The sequence below is a fragment of the Haliaeetus albicilla genome, chromosome 1 (genome assembly GCF_947461875.1).
Source record: "Haliaeetus albicilla chromosome 1, bHalAlb1.1, whole genome shotgun sequence".
Classification (NCBI taxonomy): Eukaryota; Metazoa; Chordata; class Aves; order Accipitriformes; family Accipitridae; genus Haliaeetus; species Haliaeetus albicilla.
Window position 1 is genome coordinate 82,994,278 of NC_091483.1, and position 20,027 is coordinate 83,014,304.

The 20,027-nt window shown below is 43.4% G+C and overlaps 1 protein-coding gene across 1 annotated transcript in view; it reads left to right on the forward strand.

The window, feature by feature from the left end:
- Positions 1–18,974, forward strand: part of ATRN (attractin) — a 154,339-nt gene extending 135,365 nt beyond the window's left edge. The window contains exons 28-29 of the mRNA XM_069796985.1: positions 12,156–12,270; positions 13,339–18,974. Coding sequence (XP_069653086.1) covers positions 12,156–12,270; positions 13,339–13,463 — 240 coding nt within the window. The 3' untranslated portion in view covers positions 13,464–18,974. The remainder of the gene's footprint in view (positions 1–12,155; positions 12,271–13,338) is intronic.
- Positions 18,975–20,027: the final 1,053 nt, after the last annotated feature.

Genomic DNA, 20,027 nt, shown 5'->3' on the forward strand with positions numbered 1-20,027 from the left:
GTTCCATTATTTGTTCTGGCTATTTACCGTGTTCTTGGTGCCTTTGAAATACATGCTTGCAAAATTGGATTGTCGCTCAACAAATTAGAATGAGCCTTTTTTTTTGTTGTTTTGTTTTGGCTTTTTTGTTGCTTCATCGAAGAAGTCATGGGATGTGTGTTGATGTTCCCATTGGGCTGGAGGCAGATTTGTGAGGCTGTAGCCTGGCTGCTGATAGTTTTGTGTTGCAGTCTGTCTGTCTGGGGGGCATTTCCCTTCCCCTTTTTCCATTTTCTGGAAATAAGCTAACTAAAAGCACCTCTCCTGTAGGATCAGGCCAGAACAAAGCTGTCCTGAACTTTTTGATCTCTCTGAGAAGTTTGTCTGCACTCAAAAACTACAGAGAAGTTAGTAAACTTTGGATCTCTTATGTTCTGATTAGTGTGTCATTTTTCCTCTTGTTCAGCTGGCAGTGCTTTTTCCTTCTTCATTTGGGCTTTGTTGTTCGCTTTCTCCTCCATACCTCTCTGCTTTTTGTTTTCTTCTCCGTCTCTTCTTTGATTATAGGAATGTTGAACTCTTCTCTTTTGAAGTGCTTCCATAGACAGCACCACAGACAGGATTTCATCTTTTTCTCACTCGCAGCTAAGTTTCCTTGCCTTGCCGTGTCTGCCGTCATCTTCCATGTCTCACTTGTGTGACCTCCTTGGGTTGCTCAAGAACGGATGGAGAAGCCGGTTTTAAGCATAATAAATAAGACTGCGGACAGATGTCCTTTTTTAGACCCAGAAATTCTTACCGACTGCTAATTGTCCCCTGTGCTGATAACTCATACAAATGTTTCTTAATCAACTTCAAGCATAAATGAGACTGTGTGATTCAGGCAAATGGTGCAAACCTTGTACAGTGACCTGAAGCCAAGCAGGGAACATGGACATAGACTGTTGTGCCAGCGGGTAACTTCATCTGCTGGAAGATCTGGGTGCAGAACAAGGATGCTTTTCCATGACGAGAAGAGTCGCTAAATTTTGAGGGGGTTTATATATTTTTTTATCATCTTGGAGAATTTGGATAGTGGATAAAAGTATGCATAAAAGTCTGGAGTGTTTCAGAAAAGTTGAAATCACATGGACGGGAGAGGAAGCTCAGGAAGCTTGTGGGTTGCGAGCAATTTGGGAAATGACCCTTCTGAGATAGTCCGGCCTGCTGGATGCTGCATATAAATGAATATAAATAGAAGTGGAAAAGCAGTCTCAGTATCTGTGGGGTCAGCTTCAGTTTTTTCCTCATCCGTTTTGCACCTGCATGGGAAAAAAGCTCTCAGCAGGAGGGAGCTGCAGGAAGATGGGCTGGGCCAATACGGAATTGTAAAACTGCATTTTTCTTTGTATTTTGTCTGTTCTTTAATTATTAGCCAAGAAAAGAGTTGCTATGTTGTCGGACCGTAAGCCATTCTCCAGTCACTTTGCCATTTGCTGTGTCAAAATTTGAGAGCCTTCATTTTAATGCAAGAAATCCAGACTTGTGTTACCATAAATGCATTGATTTTTTTCTTTCCCCATGTGAATCAAAGCCTTTGGTTAATAACGAGTTTATTTGAGGGTTACAAAGGAGAAGTGGAAAATGGGATGTCTTGTCTGCAAGAGATTAATTTCCTTTTCCATTGTGCATAGCCCATTGGCAGCCAGTGTCAAGCTAGTTCCATCCTAAGCTAATGTTTTCCAGCTGGACAGTATTAGAACCGTGTTTTCAATTAGTATTTTTCCTGGGGTACTTAGAAGTAATAGAAAGTGATTTACCTGCAGGGAAACTATTCATATTACAGTCTGCAGCTAAGCAACGCGGAACTAGCTGCTTTGGTTTATTTCCTACTCAACAAATACCCACTGGATCACAAATCTGCCACTAAATTTGCTTGGTTATTACAAAATCCATTGGCTTTTCTCTGCAGCTTTTTGCGCGTTTGGAGGTGCTGCGTATCACAATTTTTTTCAATTTTTCCCCCTGGATATCTGGGACTCATCCAAGTGTCTGAACTGGTATTGCTCTAACTCCAGCTTTTTTAAGTCTTGTTATCTAATTAATCTAAGTCCTGTAGTTCTCTGCAGCCATTTTTAGAAGAAGCTTTCCTGAAGAATCTGGAAAGTTTGTAATTTTGACATTGATTTCCAGGTATCTTGAACTTGGTAAAGGCATGAAGTGAATGCTTGTAGATTCTTGGGAAAAACACATACACAGCATAGCAAGCAAATGCTTAGCTTGAACAAAACACCTACAGGATCAACAAGAAAATTGTTGCCTTAGAAAAAATTATCCTTAAGTTGGAAAAAAATTGGCTTGGAAGCTTTTAGGGGATTTGAAAAACACTCTTGTAAAACGGAGCATTTGCCTAGTAGAGCTGGTCCGTAGAGCAGCCTTTGCTGTGCTGCGTTTAGGGATCCAACGTGCGAAGCCAGTGCTAAGAGGTGATTATTTTTGCATCTGTGATTGACAGGCTGTCCACATCTATAGTTGCCTAAATGGAGCAAGAGAAGTATTTGGTGAGCAAAATCCTTCTGAAGTTCATTTAGCATGTTCTGTACCTTCATGCCGACGTGCATTTAATTCTGCTGCGTTAAGCTTCTGAGGGCAAAATAGCTTCACTGCAAATCCTTAATCAGACATCAGCTCACCAAGCTGGCTGATTCCTTAAAAATAGCAGAAAAATTGATGGAAAATAGCATCTCACTCTAGTAATTAGTTTGCTTTGTTATGGAGGAAAGTGCTGTTGAGTGGTTTAAAGACTGCCAGAAGGTCCCATCTGTTCAAGAAGTACAGAGATGAAGTGGTGGGCTGATTTAGGAGTGGGCAAGGGATACCACAGATTTATTATTTTCAGTCTATTTGTATTTCGCATCCAAGCGGTGCCCTTGTGAAATTCCTTTTACGTTGCAGTGAAGTTGCAACAGGCAGTAAGGAGCAGAGATGCGAGAAGTTAGAAGTGCTGTGCCACGGGGCGATGGGTTTGGGGAAGCTGCAGGGGCACCGTTGCGGTGAGGAATGATCTGAAACGAGGCATCGCCGAGCTCCAGCGCTTCCACAGGGCGACTTCGTCTTAATTTTTACGTGTAGCTCTGTGTTGGGCTGTTTCATGCAGTGAGACAAGTTCAGTGAAGAACAGCCAAGGGCCAAGGAACTGATGGATTTTACAGCTTTTATCCTGTTCTGGTTGTCGCTCTTGATGACTCACTTCTCCCCTTTACATCCCATGTTATTGACCCACTATTAGTCCATCAAGTTCGCTGATGGACCAACTTCTGTGACCCCCCCTCCCACCCAACTTCACTTAAAATGAACTGGGTTAGCGTAAGCACAGCGAACACGAAGTTTCCCACTTGGCCGTGCCACCGAGCTGAGATCGGGGGTCCTCATGCAAGCAGGGAGATTCGGAAGGCTGGCAGGTTTGAGCTGTGATACATAAATGCAGTCTTAAGTAGAAATGACCAGGCTATTGAGATGCATTAGAGGGGAACAGAACAGGTTAGGGTTTTTCGGAGGTGGTATGAATAAGCTGAAAGGGAGAGTCATTCATTACCTTCAAAAGGATAATAGTTGGAGGAAGGGGATGAAATTGAGGGGGGAGAACACAAACCGAATGTTCTTAATCTGATGTGGCATTTGCTGGAGATGGTTCGCGCGCAGCCTTCGAGGCCAGAAAGGCTGGTTTTATTTCGCCTGACCTGCCTAACGCAGGCTGCTCGGGCTTGTTAGCTTGCCTTTTGAAATGCAATTTAATTTCTAATGCATTATTTCTGGGGTTTCTAGCATTTGCTGGTTCTAGAAGCTTTTCCTTGCATTAATGCTAAGGCGTTCAAAGCATGTCAGTGTGTAGCTGTCTCCTTGTCTTTAGCAAAAGCACCTCCACTCACTAGACAAATGAGGGACACGCCACAAGAAGCAACATCCCAGCTTGTACTGTATGGTCGGTGTTAATTCTGCTTATGCTGGCCCACTTTCTAATTCATGGAGAAGTGCGTGATCCCCTTTGAAGGAGCGCCGTGCTAGATGGAGTTGGCGGTGGTAAGAAGGGAGCGTTATCTGGGCAGCCGAGGTGTGTAAAACAGATTAGCTGCACTAAAATTGCATATAGTCTGGCTGTGATCCGTACTGTGAAAGCAACAACAAAAATACCTGATAAAACCTTCACCTAATGAATTATTTCCAGTTAACTAGGGTCAGGTATCTTGGTTTGCTTTCTGTTGCAAAATTAGGGACTTGGGGGCAAACTTCTGCCACTTCCGTAATTTAATGTGGAATATAAATGTTTGGAAGGGAGCTATTATGAGATCAGTGGAGACATCTGTTAAGCCTGCCTTGTATTTAGGGACTATTTGGCCAATAATTGAGATTTAACTAGTTTGAGGTTTGAAGACTGTAAAGTTTTCAGCAGAATGGACCCTGATTTGAGCTGATAAGGAGGAATTTGCTGGAAGTAGAGGAAGGAGCGCAAAGCTTCCCACAGGAGAGAGTTTTTCTAAGCTCTTTTTTCCCTCTAGTGCAAACGAGTGTCTCTTCTGATTGAAGTACTAATAACACCAGCAGCTTCTCAAAAACATTATCAGGGACCTATTTGCATTTCTTTATGCCAAGTAGTTGTTTTGTGTGTCTTGTGTTTGCAGTTTTCATCCAACTGTCCTATTTCGTTGGGGTTTTTACTTACAGGTTTTCATGTGCAAAAACCAGCCAACTTGTCAAAAAGAACCAGAAAAATCCTGCCTCTTCACCCGTACAAAATCAAAATAAATATCTACCGTTGGCCATATATATTTTGCCCAGATTTGCTACCCATGGCCTCGTCCATCCCATCCCCTCCCCGGGGCATCAGCAGGGAATTGAAGAAGAAGGGTGAGCGTTGACTTACGTGAGTGGCGATGCTCAAAGCTGTGACATGAGATTTTGTCATTTCAGGGTGACTGCTTTTGAAATACAAACTTGCCTAGCGAAATCCTTTCCTTCACCGAGAGTTTGTGTCTGTGTTTTGCTGGATTGACAATGTGCACTTTAAAAGAGAAAGCAGTTGTTAAATGCAGTGGGAGCAAACTCACTGCCTTGTGGAGGCTGGTTTGCGTATACACTCCCAGTTGTTGGTAACTCAGGATACTCAGATCTGTATTTTCAATTTCAGACCATTAGCATTCATCTAAAGGCTTGAATATGATTTTTATTTAGTTCCTCACATGCAGGAACCCAGTGGTGGAGCTGCATTGTGAGCAATTCATTCCCCAGCCCCTGTGTCGCTTCCAAAGTAGATATCAGGGACAAGGTAAATATTTAATCTAGACTCATTTACTGCAAATTATTGCTGGGAGTTCATTCATCTCTACCTTGGAGGACATACATATTACCCTGAGAATTTGATTTTTAAAACTTAATACTCTATTTTTTACAGAAAATTGCTTGTAACTTATTTTACAAATGTTCACTCAGCTTTTAATGGCACAATTTAAAAACTTGCAAATGGAATTTGACCCTTTTTCTAGAGAGTGAAATCATCTGAAGAAGTGGAAGCAAATAATAAAGTTGAACTGTTTCGGTAATGGTCCTCTTCTCTTCCCCCACCATAAGATTTTTCCTTTATTTTAATTTCCTTACTGGAAATTGAAAACCATGTAAGAGTTATTTGATCAAACCACAGAAATATGTTTTCTTGTTAAGGAAAAAAAATTCTCTACACTATTTTTTTTGATACATTTTGAGAAGCAATATGCTGGCAGTGTATTACAGAACCTAAATAAAATTGATGCTGTGTTTTTTAAATTACACAGAATATTTATTGTTCTAGCCATTAGGTTTATGTGACACATTATTAACCTTTCGAATTTGTCGAATATAAGCAGCGTAAATAGAAATAATGAGACGAAATAAAAAAGAAATGTTTAGGTTGAACATCACGCAATTCAACTTGATTGCAGAAAGCATTTGGCTGTGAAATTGTCTCCCAAGGGAACTGGTGGTGCACTCCACACCTGGGTCACCTAGAAATAGCCCAGACAAAGTCCTGGAAAATGCCCTGTTTGTGTAGAAAATCCTGCTGGAGAAGGTGGACTAATTAGATGACCTAATAGGTCTCTTACTGCTTTTAACTTCTATTGTTGTTTAAGCTTTACGCATGTTAAGTACATATCAAAACTCATAAACAACTGAAATTGCTTGGCTTTTTAGTGCTGGTTTTGACCAGTAAAACCATCTCTGGAAAACAGCTGAGAACAGATTTCGCTGCCTCCAGGAACAATGGGGTTGTGTCACTGCCTATTAAAATACCATTAATTTTATTTTTTCATTCAAAAAAGGGTAGTCACTGTTTCCAAAACACATGATAGCGCTTCCCAGTTAAAAACCAAGCGCTGCAGGTCACCTTCCTGATGGTGTGCCTTGCCTGGGAAAGCGTGTTTAAATCTGTGTGCCGGGCTGAGAGGTCTTTGCTGGTTTGTTGGCTGATTTGCGCTATCCTGATTCCTAGCTGTTGGGTTTTTTTCCCCGCCATGTCCATGGATCATAGCTTTGCTGGTGTGGAGGAGCCATCAGAGTCTCTTGCAGGAGAAAGAGTCAGGTATTTATGGCCAGCAGGTCGCGGGAGGGGATTCTGCCCCTCTGCTCCATTTTCGTGAGAACCCACCTGCAGTTCTGCGTCCAGCTCTGGGGTCCTCAGCACAGGAAAGACATGGACCTGTTGGAGCGGGTCCAGAGGAGGGACATGAAGATGATCAGAGGGCTGGAACACCTCTGCTGTGAGGACAGGCTGAGAGAGTTGGGCTTGTTCAGCTTGGAAAAGAGAAGGCACCAGGGACACCTTATTTCAGCCTTTCCATGCTTAAAGGGGGCTTATGAAAAAGATGGGGACAGACTTTTTAGTAGGGCCTGTAGCGACAGGACAAGGGACAATGGTTTTAAACTAAAGAGGATAGATCCAGACTAGATATAAGGAAGAAATGTTTTATGATGAGGGTGGTGAGGCACTGGCACAGGTTGCCCCGAGAGGTGGTCGATGCCCCATCCCTGGGAACATTCCAGGTCCGGCTGGATGGGGCTTGGAGCAGCCTGATCGAGTTGAAGATGTCCCTGCTCATTGCAGGGGGGTTGGACTAGGTGACCTTAAAGATCCCTTCCAACCCAAATTATTCTATCACTGTATGATCAGCTGCGTGAAATTGTCCCTCCAGCTCACTCACAATATTTCTTTGATGACAAGAAGTAGCTTTAGGGAAGCGTGCCTGACGGGTGGACCAGCTGCAGTTGTCTGTTCATAGCACAGATACATCCCGGGCAGCAGAAGAGCATCCCCTTCGCTGACCTCCATCCTGGTTACAACCAGAAGGAAGATAGTTTTCTGGCTACACCTTTCTTACTGCATCCGTACGCGTTGGCTGGGTGCACGCGTGCTCTGTGTTTCGCGAGTCGAGCGCACGGCTCGTTTCTGATGGGCTGTTGGATGGCAATTTGGCATGTACGGATTGACCCACCACCAAAGGTGAGATCTTCTTCTCCCATTAACCGTGGTCTTTGTCCGCCTGCTCCAGCAGCTGGGCTCTGCTCTCCCCTCTGTGCCCCCCTCCCGGTGTGGGACTCTGCTGTTCAGGCACCGCTCAAAGCAGTCATCATGTGCCAAGTGTCTGAGGGATGCACCTTATTTGCATAGATTTGAATAATGTCTACTTTATTGTGCCATTAAGCCTTCAATAAAAAGGAATTGCTTCTATAATTCAACAATGGGTTTATCAAAACACTCTAAATAAAAGTCTCTGGCAGAGGCTCGTTTTAACCATCTGATGAAAGGTGTTACGAAGTTTGGAGATCTACAAATTTTATGGGATTTTTTTTTTTAAGTGGGCCACTAAAAGCCACCTGTCAGACTGAAGCACAAGCATTTAGAATGACCTGATCTCTGGTTCCCAAGTCCACTCCAAACCTTCCTGCAGAAAAACAGCTTGGATCTGCAACAAGAGCATTCAGAAACCACGCAGGAGGCAGATGTGCTGCAGACGTCGGGAAGGAAAGGAGACGTGAGCTCTTCTTGGGTCTCCCCACGAAAATTCAACTTGATGAAGGCAGCCAGCTTCTCCTTAGCTGCTTTGCGCCGTGGTAGCACCTACGTAGGTCACGTCAAAACACGAGCAGGCTCACGGCGAGGTCAGCCGTGGGTGAGATCCGCAATCAAGATAGCCATTAAGTTGCTGGTTGAATTACGCATGTATTTTCCTCCGTGTCTGCAGAATACGGTCCCCCGGCTCCACCGCTGGGTTGCTCTATATCTCGCAGAGGGCACGGTATGCCCTTCACTCCCAGCTGACCTCTTGCTTGCATCAAATTCAACATTCCCGTCACTCGGCGTGTGAGTCATTTCATCAGGCTGCGCTTTGTCTCTTGGCCTGGCGAGCACACGCTTGGAGATGAGATGCTGTATGAGTCACAGTTCAAAAAGCAGGTGCCTGAACTGGTGCTGTCAAAAATAAATTTGCAGGACTTGATTCTTTATGCTGGTTTTTGCTGTTACTAACTGCAGCTTGTCTCAGGAAAATGGCTGGTTTTGATGGACAGTAGACCATTTTTTCCCCTTTTCGATTTAAGATTGAGATTAGGTGCAGCGAGATGATCTTGTGCTTAATTCCTTCCAAATTAGCTTGCAACTGCCTGACAGATTTTGCATGCATCATTATAGAAAGTATACTTCCTTGCTTTGCGTGGTTAACAGAAACAAAGTTCCCTATGCGATGAAATATTAATAATTTTTTACTAACGCTCAGCTTTTCTGAGCAGGTTGACGAGGGAAGGAAGGAGGCTCAGAGGTATGTCCCCTGCCCTCAACTATCCGTGGTACATCAGGTAGATTAAAAATTCACTGCAGCATGGGGGTTGGACTCATCCCTGTGAAGTAACACTGAATTTTAGGTATCGGCGTGGCCGGGGTCTGCTGTCACTCGCTGGGGGACAGCACCGGCTGCCTGTTTTGGGCTCTTTCAGCACCAGCGACGTCTGCGTAGGAGCTCCTCGTGGTTCGGAGTGGGAACAGGAGAGCAGAGAGGAGGAAGACGTGTGACCTTGAGGAACAAAATAAAAATCCCATGGAAAGGGAAAGATTGTACCCAAAGGGACTCGTAATGAGAATTTCTGCTGCACGCTCAGGGTTCATTAGTTGGAAAGGGCAGAGGAGGAGGAAGGGTCCTGCTTGGGGCTGAGGGATGAGCTAAAATACCCGCAGGGTCCCTTCAGCTCTGTGACTGAGAGCTGTATAATGAACTTTTCTTCCGTACCATTTTATGACGTGCAGGAGAATCAGGGTGGGTTTGATACCATTACGGAGCCTAAAATGCCACGGGGGTCACCCAGCTGTGGTCCAGAGCAGCAGATGAGGTGCAGAGAAGGACTGTTGGGAGAGCTGGGGAAGGGAGTGTTGGTGTTCAGAGAAGAAATTCAGAGCGCTGCTCGTTCAGATGAGCCAAACGAAGGCAGAGCTCTACAGTAGGGTAAAGCCCAGGGAGAGGGTTAAGGCATAGAAGAATGTCAGATGGATGAATAAATTCAGGTGGGAAAGAATTGAGGTTAGAAGAAAGTTTCTGGTGTCAGAGGGGTGAGATCCAGGAGCAGGGAGCCTCTGGAGAGGTCTCATGGAGGTGATGGCACAGGCTGAAAGTCTAACTGCTTTTAAAGCAGAGCATTGCACTTTTATGTGCAGTCACCTGCATTAGTGAAGGGCTGGATTCGGTGACCGTGAGAAGTATTTTCCAGCCTCCTGTTTCTGCATATTGGCGGGAGGATGATGAGTGTGCTGCTGAGCATCCCCATGACATTACAAAGCATGTTAGAGTTGTACCGAACGATTTATATGTTGGGGAAAGAACAGAGTTGCAGAAGCGTTTTGATTAGAATCAGAGGATGGTTTGGGTTGGAAGGGACCTTTAAAGGTCATCTAGTCCAACCCCCCTGCCATGAGCAGGGACATCTTCAACTCGATCAGGTTGCTCCGAGCCCCGTCCAGCCTGACCTGGAATTATTCCAGGGATGGGGCATCGACCACCTCTCTGGGCAACCTGTGCCAGGGTTTCACTATCCTCTTTGTAAACCATTTCTTCCTTGTATCTACTCTGAGTCTACCCTCTTTTAGTTTAAAACAATTGTCCCTTGTCCTACCGCAACAGGCCCTGCTAAAAAGTCTGTTCTCATCCTCCTCTTCCTCCCGCTACTTCATCTTTGCTGCTCACTCTGCCCCACGCCGAGGACGAGCGTGAGTTCTCGCTGCAACACCCAAGCGCCGCGCTCCAGCCTCCGGGACTCAGCAGGGCTGTTTTATTAGCAGTGGAGTAAGGTACTTGGCTCGCTCCAAAAGAAAATAAACTTTGTGTTCGGTGCGTGCTCCCATTCATACGCCAGACGTCTGCGGGCTGTATTTCTGCAGTTGCCTTCTCTGTGCTCTCTCCATTACCTCTGGTAATTGAGTCGCCTCTGGGATATAGCACCACGGTATGCTTGGTTGCTTTGTGGGAAAAGCATTATTTTGAGTTTGATCCCTTTGTTGGGGGTGGGGAGAAGATGAAGAAATCTGCAGTCATAAACCAGGCAGACAGCAGCTTACGTCGTTATAGCCTGTAGAATACGTATTTATCTACCTTGCACAGACTAACAAATTGTTGTTGCAATCATTACAGTAAATATGAGATATGAAAACAGTTTTAAGTTTCATTTTGCTTGCTGTCATCTCTTTTTTTTCTTCTTTATTGAGCAGCAATAATTCAATAGCTGTTTGACTCCAGTTTTTTCAGTGTCTCGCGTTGTATTGAGTTTCTGCTGAACATTTAAGTACAGTAGTACAATTTTATGCCTAATGGAAAAAGCAATAATTATTTCATTAATACCAGGGTAGAATTTATCCATACTAAACAAGAGATCAGAAAGCACTCAGCGTATCAGGTAAAATAGTGTTTCTCAGCTTTTGTTGCTTATGTGGAACAAAAGAAGGCACTCTCTTGTACCCGTACTCATAGGTGTAACCTTGCATCCTCATCTTACTGTTGTGCCATCCCACAGTAACACTGATTGCGTGTAATTCTGTGTGGGATCGGGGCCCGGCTCAGGTAAGAACCTATTTTAGTTTCTGGGCTGTGCTGTTGCATCTTTTCTTTCTAATGACGTATTGAAATTAGCTGTTGGCCATTCAAATAAAATCTTGACAAGAGTACAGTGGGAGGGTGACGTTCAAAGACACCGAGGGTCAGCGAGGGATCCAGTCGCCGCTCCCCTAGGGCGGGAGAGAGCTGGCTGCCTATTGTATCTTCGTAATTATCAATTCACTTTTTATCTGAAAACTTTATTTCATTTCCATGTTTGTAATGTAAGTGTGAAATATCCGTATTCAAAGTAAACGGGCTTCAGTAAAGCATGTTAAGCATCTTAGGATACAACAGGTCACTGAAACCAGATCCAGAGCCAGGATCACAAACTGGTCCTCTGCTCCACTGAATCCTCTGCTTTTCGGTGTAAAAAAGGACAATACAATCCAGTAGGCTTTCTAAAGCACTTTCGGCTCCCAGAGCAGCCAGCTACCTAAGAACATAGTCCAAAGTGGTCTAGAAGACCACTCAGAAATGAACACGACCCCTTGGGAAAGAACTGAAATGAAAGACATAATTGGGGGAACACAGTTTAAAGCAAGCAGCAGTGAAATCGAGTGTGGTTTGGGGGTAAATGTTCTTTATTGTGTTAATGCTACAGTGCTGCAGAGGTGTTATGTGGAGTTAAACTCTGGAAATAGAAGTTGAACAGCCAAATCGCAGTGGTCAGACGTGCCGATATTTGTGATAGGCTGCTGATGGATTTGAAGGGAAAAAAACCTCAATCCTGTTGTTTCGCGTAAGCTGCTCCTTTGTTACTGAATTTAGGGAGAAATACAAGCCTTGTGCAGTGCTCGACTTCTTAATAGCTAGATTTTTATTAAGTAAATGTGGTTTTTTTGCGATGACTAGGGTTTTGATCGTTACTAACATTGGTTTTAGCTTTGCTAGCTACATGCTGGAAATTTGCCAAGTGCAGAAACATGGTTCGTGCCCTGAAGCTTGTACGATCTGAAAAAGATGACGCTGGGGGAAGAGGGAGGGTGTAACACACCGTATGACATTTGTTTTCTCCTCTTCCTTCCCTTGCTGCAGACTGTACCAAAGCCGATAGCGCTGGAGCCCTGCTTTGGGAACAAAGCAGCCGTTCTCTCTGTATTCGTGAGGTTGCCTCGAGGACTTGGGGGTATACCACCACCAGGACAGTCAGGTGAGGAATATCGTTGTCTCCACTGGCTTGGTATTAACTCCGTGCTCCTTCCCCAGCCTTACAGAGTCGCCTTACAGTTTCAGACTTGATCCCGTACTAACTGCTGTATCCGCACCGCAGCTGAGGATGTGCTCGGGTTATTTTAAGCTAGCTGGCTTGGGCCCTGCGAGCTTCCGACCTGAGGTTTGATTCAGTTTCTTGGGTCGGATGATGGATGAACATTTGATAATATGGATTACAGTTTAGTTTATGGCTGGGGAAAAAAGGGGGATCTGGTACAGACAGGTTTGCAGTAGTTACTTACGAAAGTAACTTGTCTACCAGCCTATTCCCCTTCATTCCTAGCTCTGTCTGTAGAGAGACGTCAAGTCCTTTCAAAGTATCCATGCTCTCCTCTTAGCAGCTCTGGAGAAAGATGTTTTCTCCATCCAGCTTAACGTTTCCTTGTTCTCAGCCCCTTCTCACTTAAACCTGATGTCAGGGCACCGAGACATAATCTCCTGGGCGGTTTGCGATTTAACTGGGGTTTCTCCAGTGCCTCGTGAGCATGGTGAAGCGGAGGATTAATAAGAAAGTATTAGCTGGGTTTGAGATGGGGTGGTTTGGTTGTGAGCCGTGTTGAACTAAATCCCAGATGGCCAATAGTGGTTAGTCTGTGGATTTGCCGGGAGGAGGTTGCAGAAATGATGGGTGTCCGGGAAGCGCAGTGAAACATCCATGCACGTGTGCTTTGAGGATTTAGTCTAGCACATCTACTGGTGCAGAGAAAGACACTTCCCTTCAATATTATGGGTTTCACATCCATTAATACCCACACTTCTTATTTCCAGCTTTTTCTACTGCAGTTGCTTTCAATAAAACATGCTGTATTTAAAAGCTTATTTCAGAATAGCCGCTAGAGTTTAATCTCTTAAGCCAAAATGCTTTTCTAGTTGGCTTTTTTTAAGAAGAACTCAAAAAATTATATTCACTCTATGGCTTGGAGGGTTTTTCTCGGCTGTGGCGGAAGGATTTGTTTCTGTGACTATTTTGTTCCGTGACTGTTGTTTTTTTTTTTTGTTGCCTCAGGTCTTGCAGTGGCCAGTGCACTGGTGGACATTTCGCAACAGATGCCAATTGCCTACAAAGAGAAATCGGGTGCAATACGAAATCGGAAACAGCAGCCCCCTGCACAGCCAGGAACCTGTATTTGATGCATGGACATCAGAAACTGTTTAGGGTTTTAAACAAAATGGAAAAGTAATACCTAGGAGGAGGAGGAGAAGGATTTACAAGTTGTGTCACAAGAGACTAGAAGCACTCAGAAAAACACAACTTCCTTGAACCCAACTTTTTCTCTCATCTACGTGATAGTTGGCTTTGTTTGACAACTGCTCCACTTAAGTTTTACTGACACGTGGCTTCAGATTGCTCCTTTGTTTTCTTGAAGTTTAAAGTAAAATAATTTTATTGCAGGTCCAGTAACATCCGATCACCACCATTCATGGTCAGTGTAAATAGAACAGTAGTCCAATATGAATGACACTCAGGTTTATACATGGAAAGTGCTTTGTAGTTCATGTATTTATCAAACTGTACAAAAAGAAAAAGATGCAGTGTTTACAGGTGTCAGCTCTCAACACATAAACACTACTATTAATCTTCAAAGCATCTTCATCCTTTGTTTTCATTTAATACTATATGTTTATTCCCTCATTCTTTAAGTGGAACTCTCTTCCAGATACAGCGTTTTTGTAGTCATCATGGTCCAGAACATCAGGAACGCAAAAGCCGGGGTGGTTTAAAGGTTGATGTTGCATGTTGCTCAGACCACATGCAATACCTGGAGAAGTTGAATGTTGCTTTTGAAGGCCTCAGTGTTTACATAGTCTTAACCTGCTTGGAGTACACCACACACAAGTGCCTAGACTTGAACAGATCTAGGGAGTGAGGAGACTGCTACACACATTTCTTTTCAACATAATTAAATTCCTTTTTAATATATATATACACACAGATATATATATATATATGGTCACCCAAGGCAATCTGTGTTCTTTGTAATATATTACGTGCAGTCAGGGGAAAATGGCATTTTCCTGACCAAAAAACTACTCAACCAGATGGGAAATATCTGGAGGGAAAGTAGAGTTTCAGTATCTCATAAGACAACTCCTGGTTTCACCAGCTCTTTTAATAGAAGCAGTTTGTGTTCCAGGTCAGATACATTATATTTCTTCTGATTTTTTCTCTGCCCGTTTGGCCTCTTTCCCTGCCCCTTCCCTCCTGCCACTCTTCTGGATGGGAGCTGAGCTGTGCTGGGGCTCAGAGCCATCGCTCCTCAGCAGAAAGGTTTGCTCTGTCTCCTTACAGGGTGCAAAAAGCAACACTCCAGGTGCCAGATCATTTGAGGATGGAGTAAAAAAGAACTTTAAATAAAAAGCAAGGAGAGCAGCTTCGTTTGGCCACAGGTTTGAGTTCTACACGATCAGTTACTGATATTTCCCATTGGGGTTGAACTCTTGTAGACATTGAAGAAGGTTTCCCATTGGGGTTGAACTCTCGTAGACGTTGAAGGACGTGGCTCGTTGGTGAAAAGGAAGGGACTTGCAAACAGCAAAGTTAAGGCTTGGCTTTTGGGGGACGTATCAAACCGTCTCAGGTACTCTGACTAGTTGGAATTATGTTTTGAGGTTCAAGGTTGGACTTGACCCATCCAGTCTGCACATGCCGGTGCCCGATGTCTCCCTCGATTTTGGAGCGTGGCGCAGTGCCGGGGCCACGCAAAGTTGTGATGTTGAAGCCGGTAGGAAGATGTTACGTGAAGGTGCCAAACGAGGCGTGTAATTGTTGGCTAATCACAGTAAGTGCAGTTTCATTCAGGTCGCCGAGTTGCTGGTTTCTGATGAGGACATCTAGTATTTATGAAATGGAGAACTAACAAATCGAGGGCAGCGAAGGAAAGTGCTCTTGAGTCTTCTGGCCAGGTAGCACCCTTTTTCCAAAACGAAACCCAAGTAACTGCGTCTTTTTTTTTTTTGTGCATGTTTTGGTGATCGATCACATATCAGCCACTCATTTTTGGTTTTGGTTTGTTTTTTTAACCATGTATTTTAAAGAAGCTCTTTGGAGCGCGGTGGCATCGCAATAAAGACATGAATTGCTGTGCGTGTCTGGACGGCAGTGATGGGGGACAGCCTGCTGGTTTAAAGACAGTGGTGGATTATAATTCTGATTTAATGTGTCATTTAATAAATACAATGGGACTGCAGAAAAAATATTGTCGAAAAAATGCATTTTATATATATACACGTGTGTGTGTGTATTTTTATATATATATTTATATATATATATAAAAAAAATGCATCCGTTTCTAAACTAGAAGTTAACTGCCCTCTGGGGAGAAGAAATTATGGGATAGAAAGGGGTGAGCTTTGTGCTTTAGAATTGAAGGGGTTTAGGCAATTTAAGTTTTAACTGATGCACAGATTACCTCAGACAGATTCATCTCCTGAAAATATTTTCTAACTTCCTATGTGTATAAGGCTAACCTGAACTAGAGAAATAATACTGGACTGAAATCCCTCCCCTGTTATTACTTTACCTGTTTTCGGTCGTGATGCACATCCTCATGTTCAGAGATGTCGTCGTCTTGTTTCTCCAACGCTTTTTTGGGGAGGAGAACTGCCAACCCAACTTGAGAAAGCTCTTGTGCTTAAGTCTCCATATTCAGGACAGCACTTAAGCAGGTGCTTAAAAGTTGTTGCTTAGGTTTTCTTGAACAGAAACAGCTTTCAGAACAATAGGCCTGGAGGAGTGATGTAGTTTTATGTTAACAAAAAGATGTAAATGTTTGTTTTTTTTTTTTTTTCCCCTGGAGAGCTGGGTTGTCTGGTCTCAAAAGCTTATGGTGGAGCGTGCCCAGAAGTGTAGCCACAAAGTGAGGTGTCAGATCTTGGAAAGACGAGCAAAAATGATCAAACTTTGAGGTTTAGCAGAACCAAAAAATGTAAATAGAGGAACAAGACTTATTTATATAAATAAAATGAAACAGCTCCTTTAGGATGTAGCTCTGCTCTGCATCTTATCTCCATATTGATGAGGGAAAAAGAGAACTCTCATACATATTTCTGCTGCAAACAGTTTCATCCCAACTTAAAGGTAAAACAGAGACGAAGGTGGGAATGGATGGGGGGAAGAAGAATTGTCGGTGGTTTATCACCAGGCCAATATCAAAAGTGAAGGATTTGTGGGTTTATTTCTTTTGGAGGTGAGGGCGGGGGAAGAGCAACCTTATTTCATGGGAGAATCTGTAAATAAATGAAAAATAACACACCAATTTTGCACTTGTACATAAACTATACAGTAGCGTGCAGAACATTGAAAGATTTAAAGTGTATATAAACCAGAAAAATATTGAATGTATTTTTGATGCATTTTAAATGATGTATGAGTTTTGTCTTAATAACTTCTTCATATGATGAGTATTAGATAACTTTCCAGAGCTTTAAAGAAACATCAAATTATATTCGTGATATCTTGCAGTATAAAGCAGGGAGGCATAACTTGACTTTTATGTATTCAAATGCATTTCACTTAAATGTATAAGCGCAGTAAAATACAGCTCTTCCATTTGAAAGGGGGAAAAAAAAACGCTTGAAGACAAGTAATAAATGTACTTAAAGTAGTCATTACTTGGAGGATTAAGTCAGCAGTTTAAGCCTCTACCATTAAGATTGTGCCAGCGATTTCCATTCAAAATCACTATTTTCAAGCGTTTATAACTGGCTGAAATTCAGCATTCAAGGTCTCAGCCCTCAGAACAATTCTATTCTTTGAGAGTAGCCTTTTGAAAAAAAAAAAAAAAATTTAAAAATCAGAAATGTTGTAGCCCTTTTATTCTAGAAAGCAACAGTGCCATTGGATCTCCAAATCACATATATTTTTTTTTTGGTGCACCGTTTTCCATTCTTTTTAGCCCAGGATTTTCTCTGGACTGTTGTAGCGTGAGTGACAGGAGACCCTGCCACAGCATGGGTCAAGGTGTTGGATACAAGAAGATTTATGAGACACAACTTTGAGTTATTGCCACTCTCCCTGGGCTTAAAATGTGCTGTATCGAAATTGCCAAAATAAAGCTATACATGATGGGGTAATGTCTGTGATTAGCATAAAGTCATAGCGTATAATGTACCAAAATTTGATGGTATGGTACCATAAAAGCATGACAGGCCCTGTTGGCAGATACACGCTTCTTAGGGGTAGTTTGTATACTAAATATTGCTCAGAAACATCATTTTCCCTGCAGCAAGCGTTTACCAAAATACGTAGTCGCTGGGCTTATAGTGTGGTTTTAAAATGGCAGCTCAGCTTGCTTGGCCCTAAATAAGCTGAAATGAGCTTTTGATGAAATACCCTCACTCGAGAGGCTGAAATAAAAATTGAGGCTTTCCCCATGACCCGCCGAAGGTCCAGTGCCGCAAAGATGAGGCTGATTTCTCTGTCCTTAACTGCTCCCGATGTTAGCAGCCGCTTTTTCTTTTCCACGAGACCCCGAGTTAGGGTCGGAGCATCAGCTCCATCTTTGAACCTGCAAAACCCTTTTCCCTGCAAACAGGGATTTGCCGGCACTGAGCTTGCGAGAAAGCAAAGAACGGACCCTCCGTGCCAGGAGCGACTTCTAAACTCATCCATCCAACTCGCAGTAAGCTGCCGATGTCTCTTCTTTTCCCGTTTCCTTTTTATCTTCATTTGGGAATACCGTAGGGGAAAGGGAGGGAGGGGGTTTGGGGTTTTCGGAGCCGCCGGAGCGAAGCTGCAAAAGCAGGTTGGGAGAGTCGTGCGTGTTTTAAATGGAAAAGTCCCACTGGCAGATGCGCGCCGGAGCGTTCAGGGATGCGGGAGCAAAGGGAAGGGAGGGATAGGTGTGCGTTTCTCATTTTCGGATGTGTTGTTGGCAATTTTAGTCAAATTCACGCTCTTTCTGTTGGTAGCTGCTTAAATTAAATTAGTTTCCATTGCTAGGAATACTACAATAATGTGGATGTGCTGGGGTTTTCTGCTTCTGCATCAGGGCAGGTTTTGTTCAGTTTATTATTTCGTTCTAACACTACACGTGGACTATTTTTGTGCGTCTTCCAGGTACTATAGTTCTTTACATATTTCCTCTACATTTATCATTGATTCCACAAACATCACCAGAAGAAAGAAGAATAAAAAAAATTAAAAATTGTGGAGGAGTGTAACATATGTCAGTCCATTATTTTTTTTTTAAAAAAAAGCAAAAAGAAAATAAAAATAGAGTTTTATATTACTCTGAAATTTGTGCACAATAAATGTTCTTTACACTAAGATCCTTGAATTAATTGTATTCTGGATTTTTTTCTTTGTTCTGTAATTATTTACGATTCTTATCTGTGTTCAGACTTGAGCTTAGTTTGTTAATATGTATAATTTAGCATTTATTGCATTCGTATGTAAATATGAGCAAGTATTGTAAACTATTTCATTGCCGGGGGTTGTGGGTGTTATACATACACACATTTAGGACTGCAGTTTTTGGTATAATTTTTTGTATTGTAAAATAACAGCTAATTTAAAGCAGGAACGAGAAAATTATTGGGAGGTCTGTGCATTTTAAATACAAATGTGAAGTACATGTATATAAATAAAAGTAAATAATGCAAATCTTTCCTCTGAAATAAAAAGTAGATGATCTGGTTAAATTGGTTTTCCCCTGCTTTTCCTTCTTCTTTTTCCCCCCTCTTTCTTAAAATGGGGGGAGGAAATAACTCAAGATGTTTTTGAAGACTCCTGCCTGGGCTGAGGGTGAGTTTCTACCACGACAGCGCTGGATCTCGAGGTGTTCGCGACTCCGTGAGCGGGCTCTGTCCGTCCTGTGCCGGCTTCCAAATTTGGGAGGAGGAAAAAGAGGTCGGGTCCTCCACCGAAGGACGGGGGGTAGCTGCTGTGTCCGCACGCCGCCTTGCGATCCCCCAAACCCATCGCCCTCGCCTACGTCTTCCCTAAGGTGCCTTAGAGAAGCTCCGCTCCCTCCTCTTCTCCACGGCTGTCTCTGAAGGGGGGTGGAAGGGAAGAGCATCCTACAGAGGGGTCAAAGTCTTTATCGCAGAGAAAAAGGGGCTCGTCCTCTGTACGGGTCGCCTGGGATGGTCAGGGCTGGAGAGGGAATATATTTGCTCCACCCTCCTTGACGCTGGGGTCGTGAGTCCTTGCTGTTGTGATAGTCCTTGCTGTTGTGATAGGGCGGGTCTTTATTTGGTTCGGCAACTGTATTCCTGCCCCAAAGCTCAGGGCGTCTGCGTTCAGGGTTTAAATAAGCCCAAGAAGTAGAAAATCTCAGTCTCTTCCCTTTCTTACTGCTAATTTTTCCACTAAACCGCTCCTTCCTTTGAATCAGAGGAGAAAAATCTGACACCCCTGGAGACTGCATCATCCAAAGAGTTTTGCGAATAATTTTGCAACCTTATCAAATGTTGGTGCCAGCTGGTGTTTCAGATGCACGCAAAAGCTAGGAGAGCAAAGTCGGAGGTGACCTCTCCTCTCCCACCCCTTGGAAGCCCGCGTGCAGCACACCCGGCATCCAAAAACAGATCCCTGCCAAGACGCAATCCGTTGTTCTCCATTTATTTTTATGTCGCTCTTCAGCTTTGAAATTAAGCACTGCTGAGATGAAGCAGAGTTGAACCTGGCATTTATGAGCCATGAAGGTTTCAGTCATCGCCGTCTCCTAAGACACTTGTGCTACTTCATCCCAT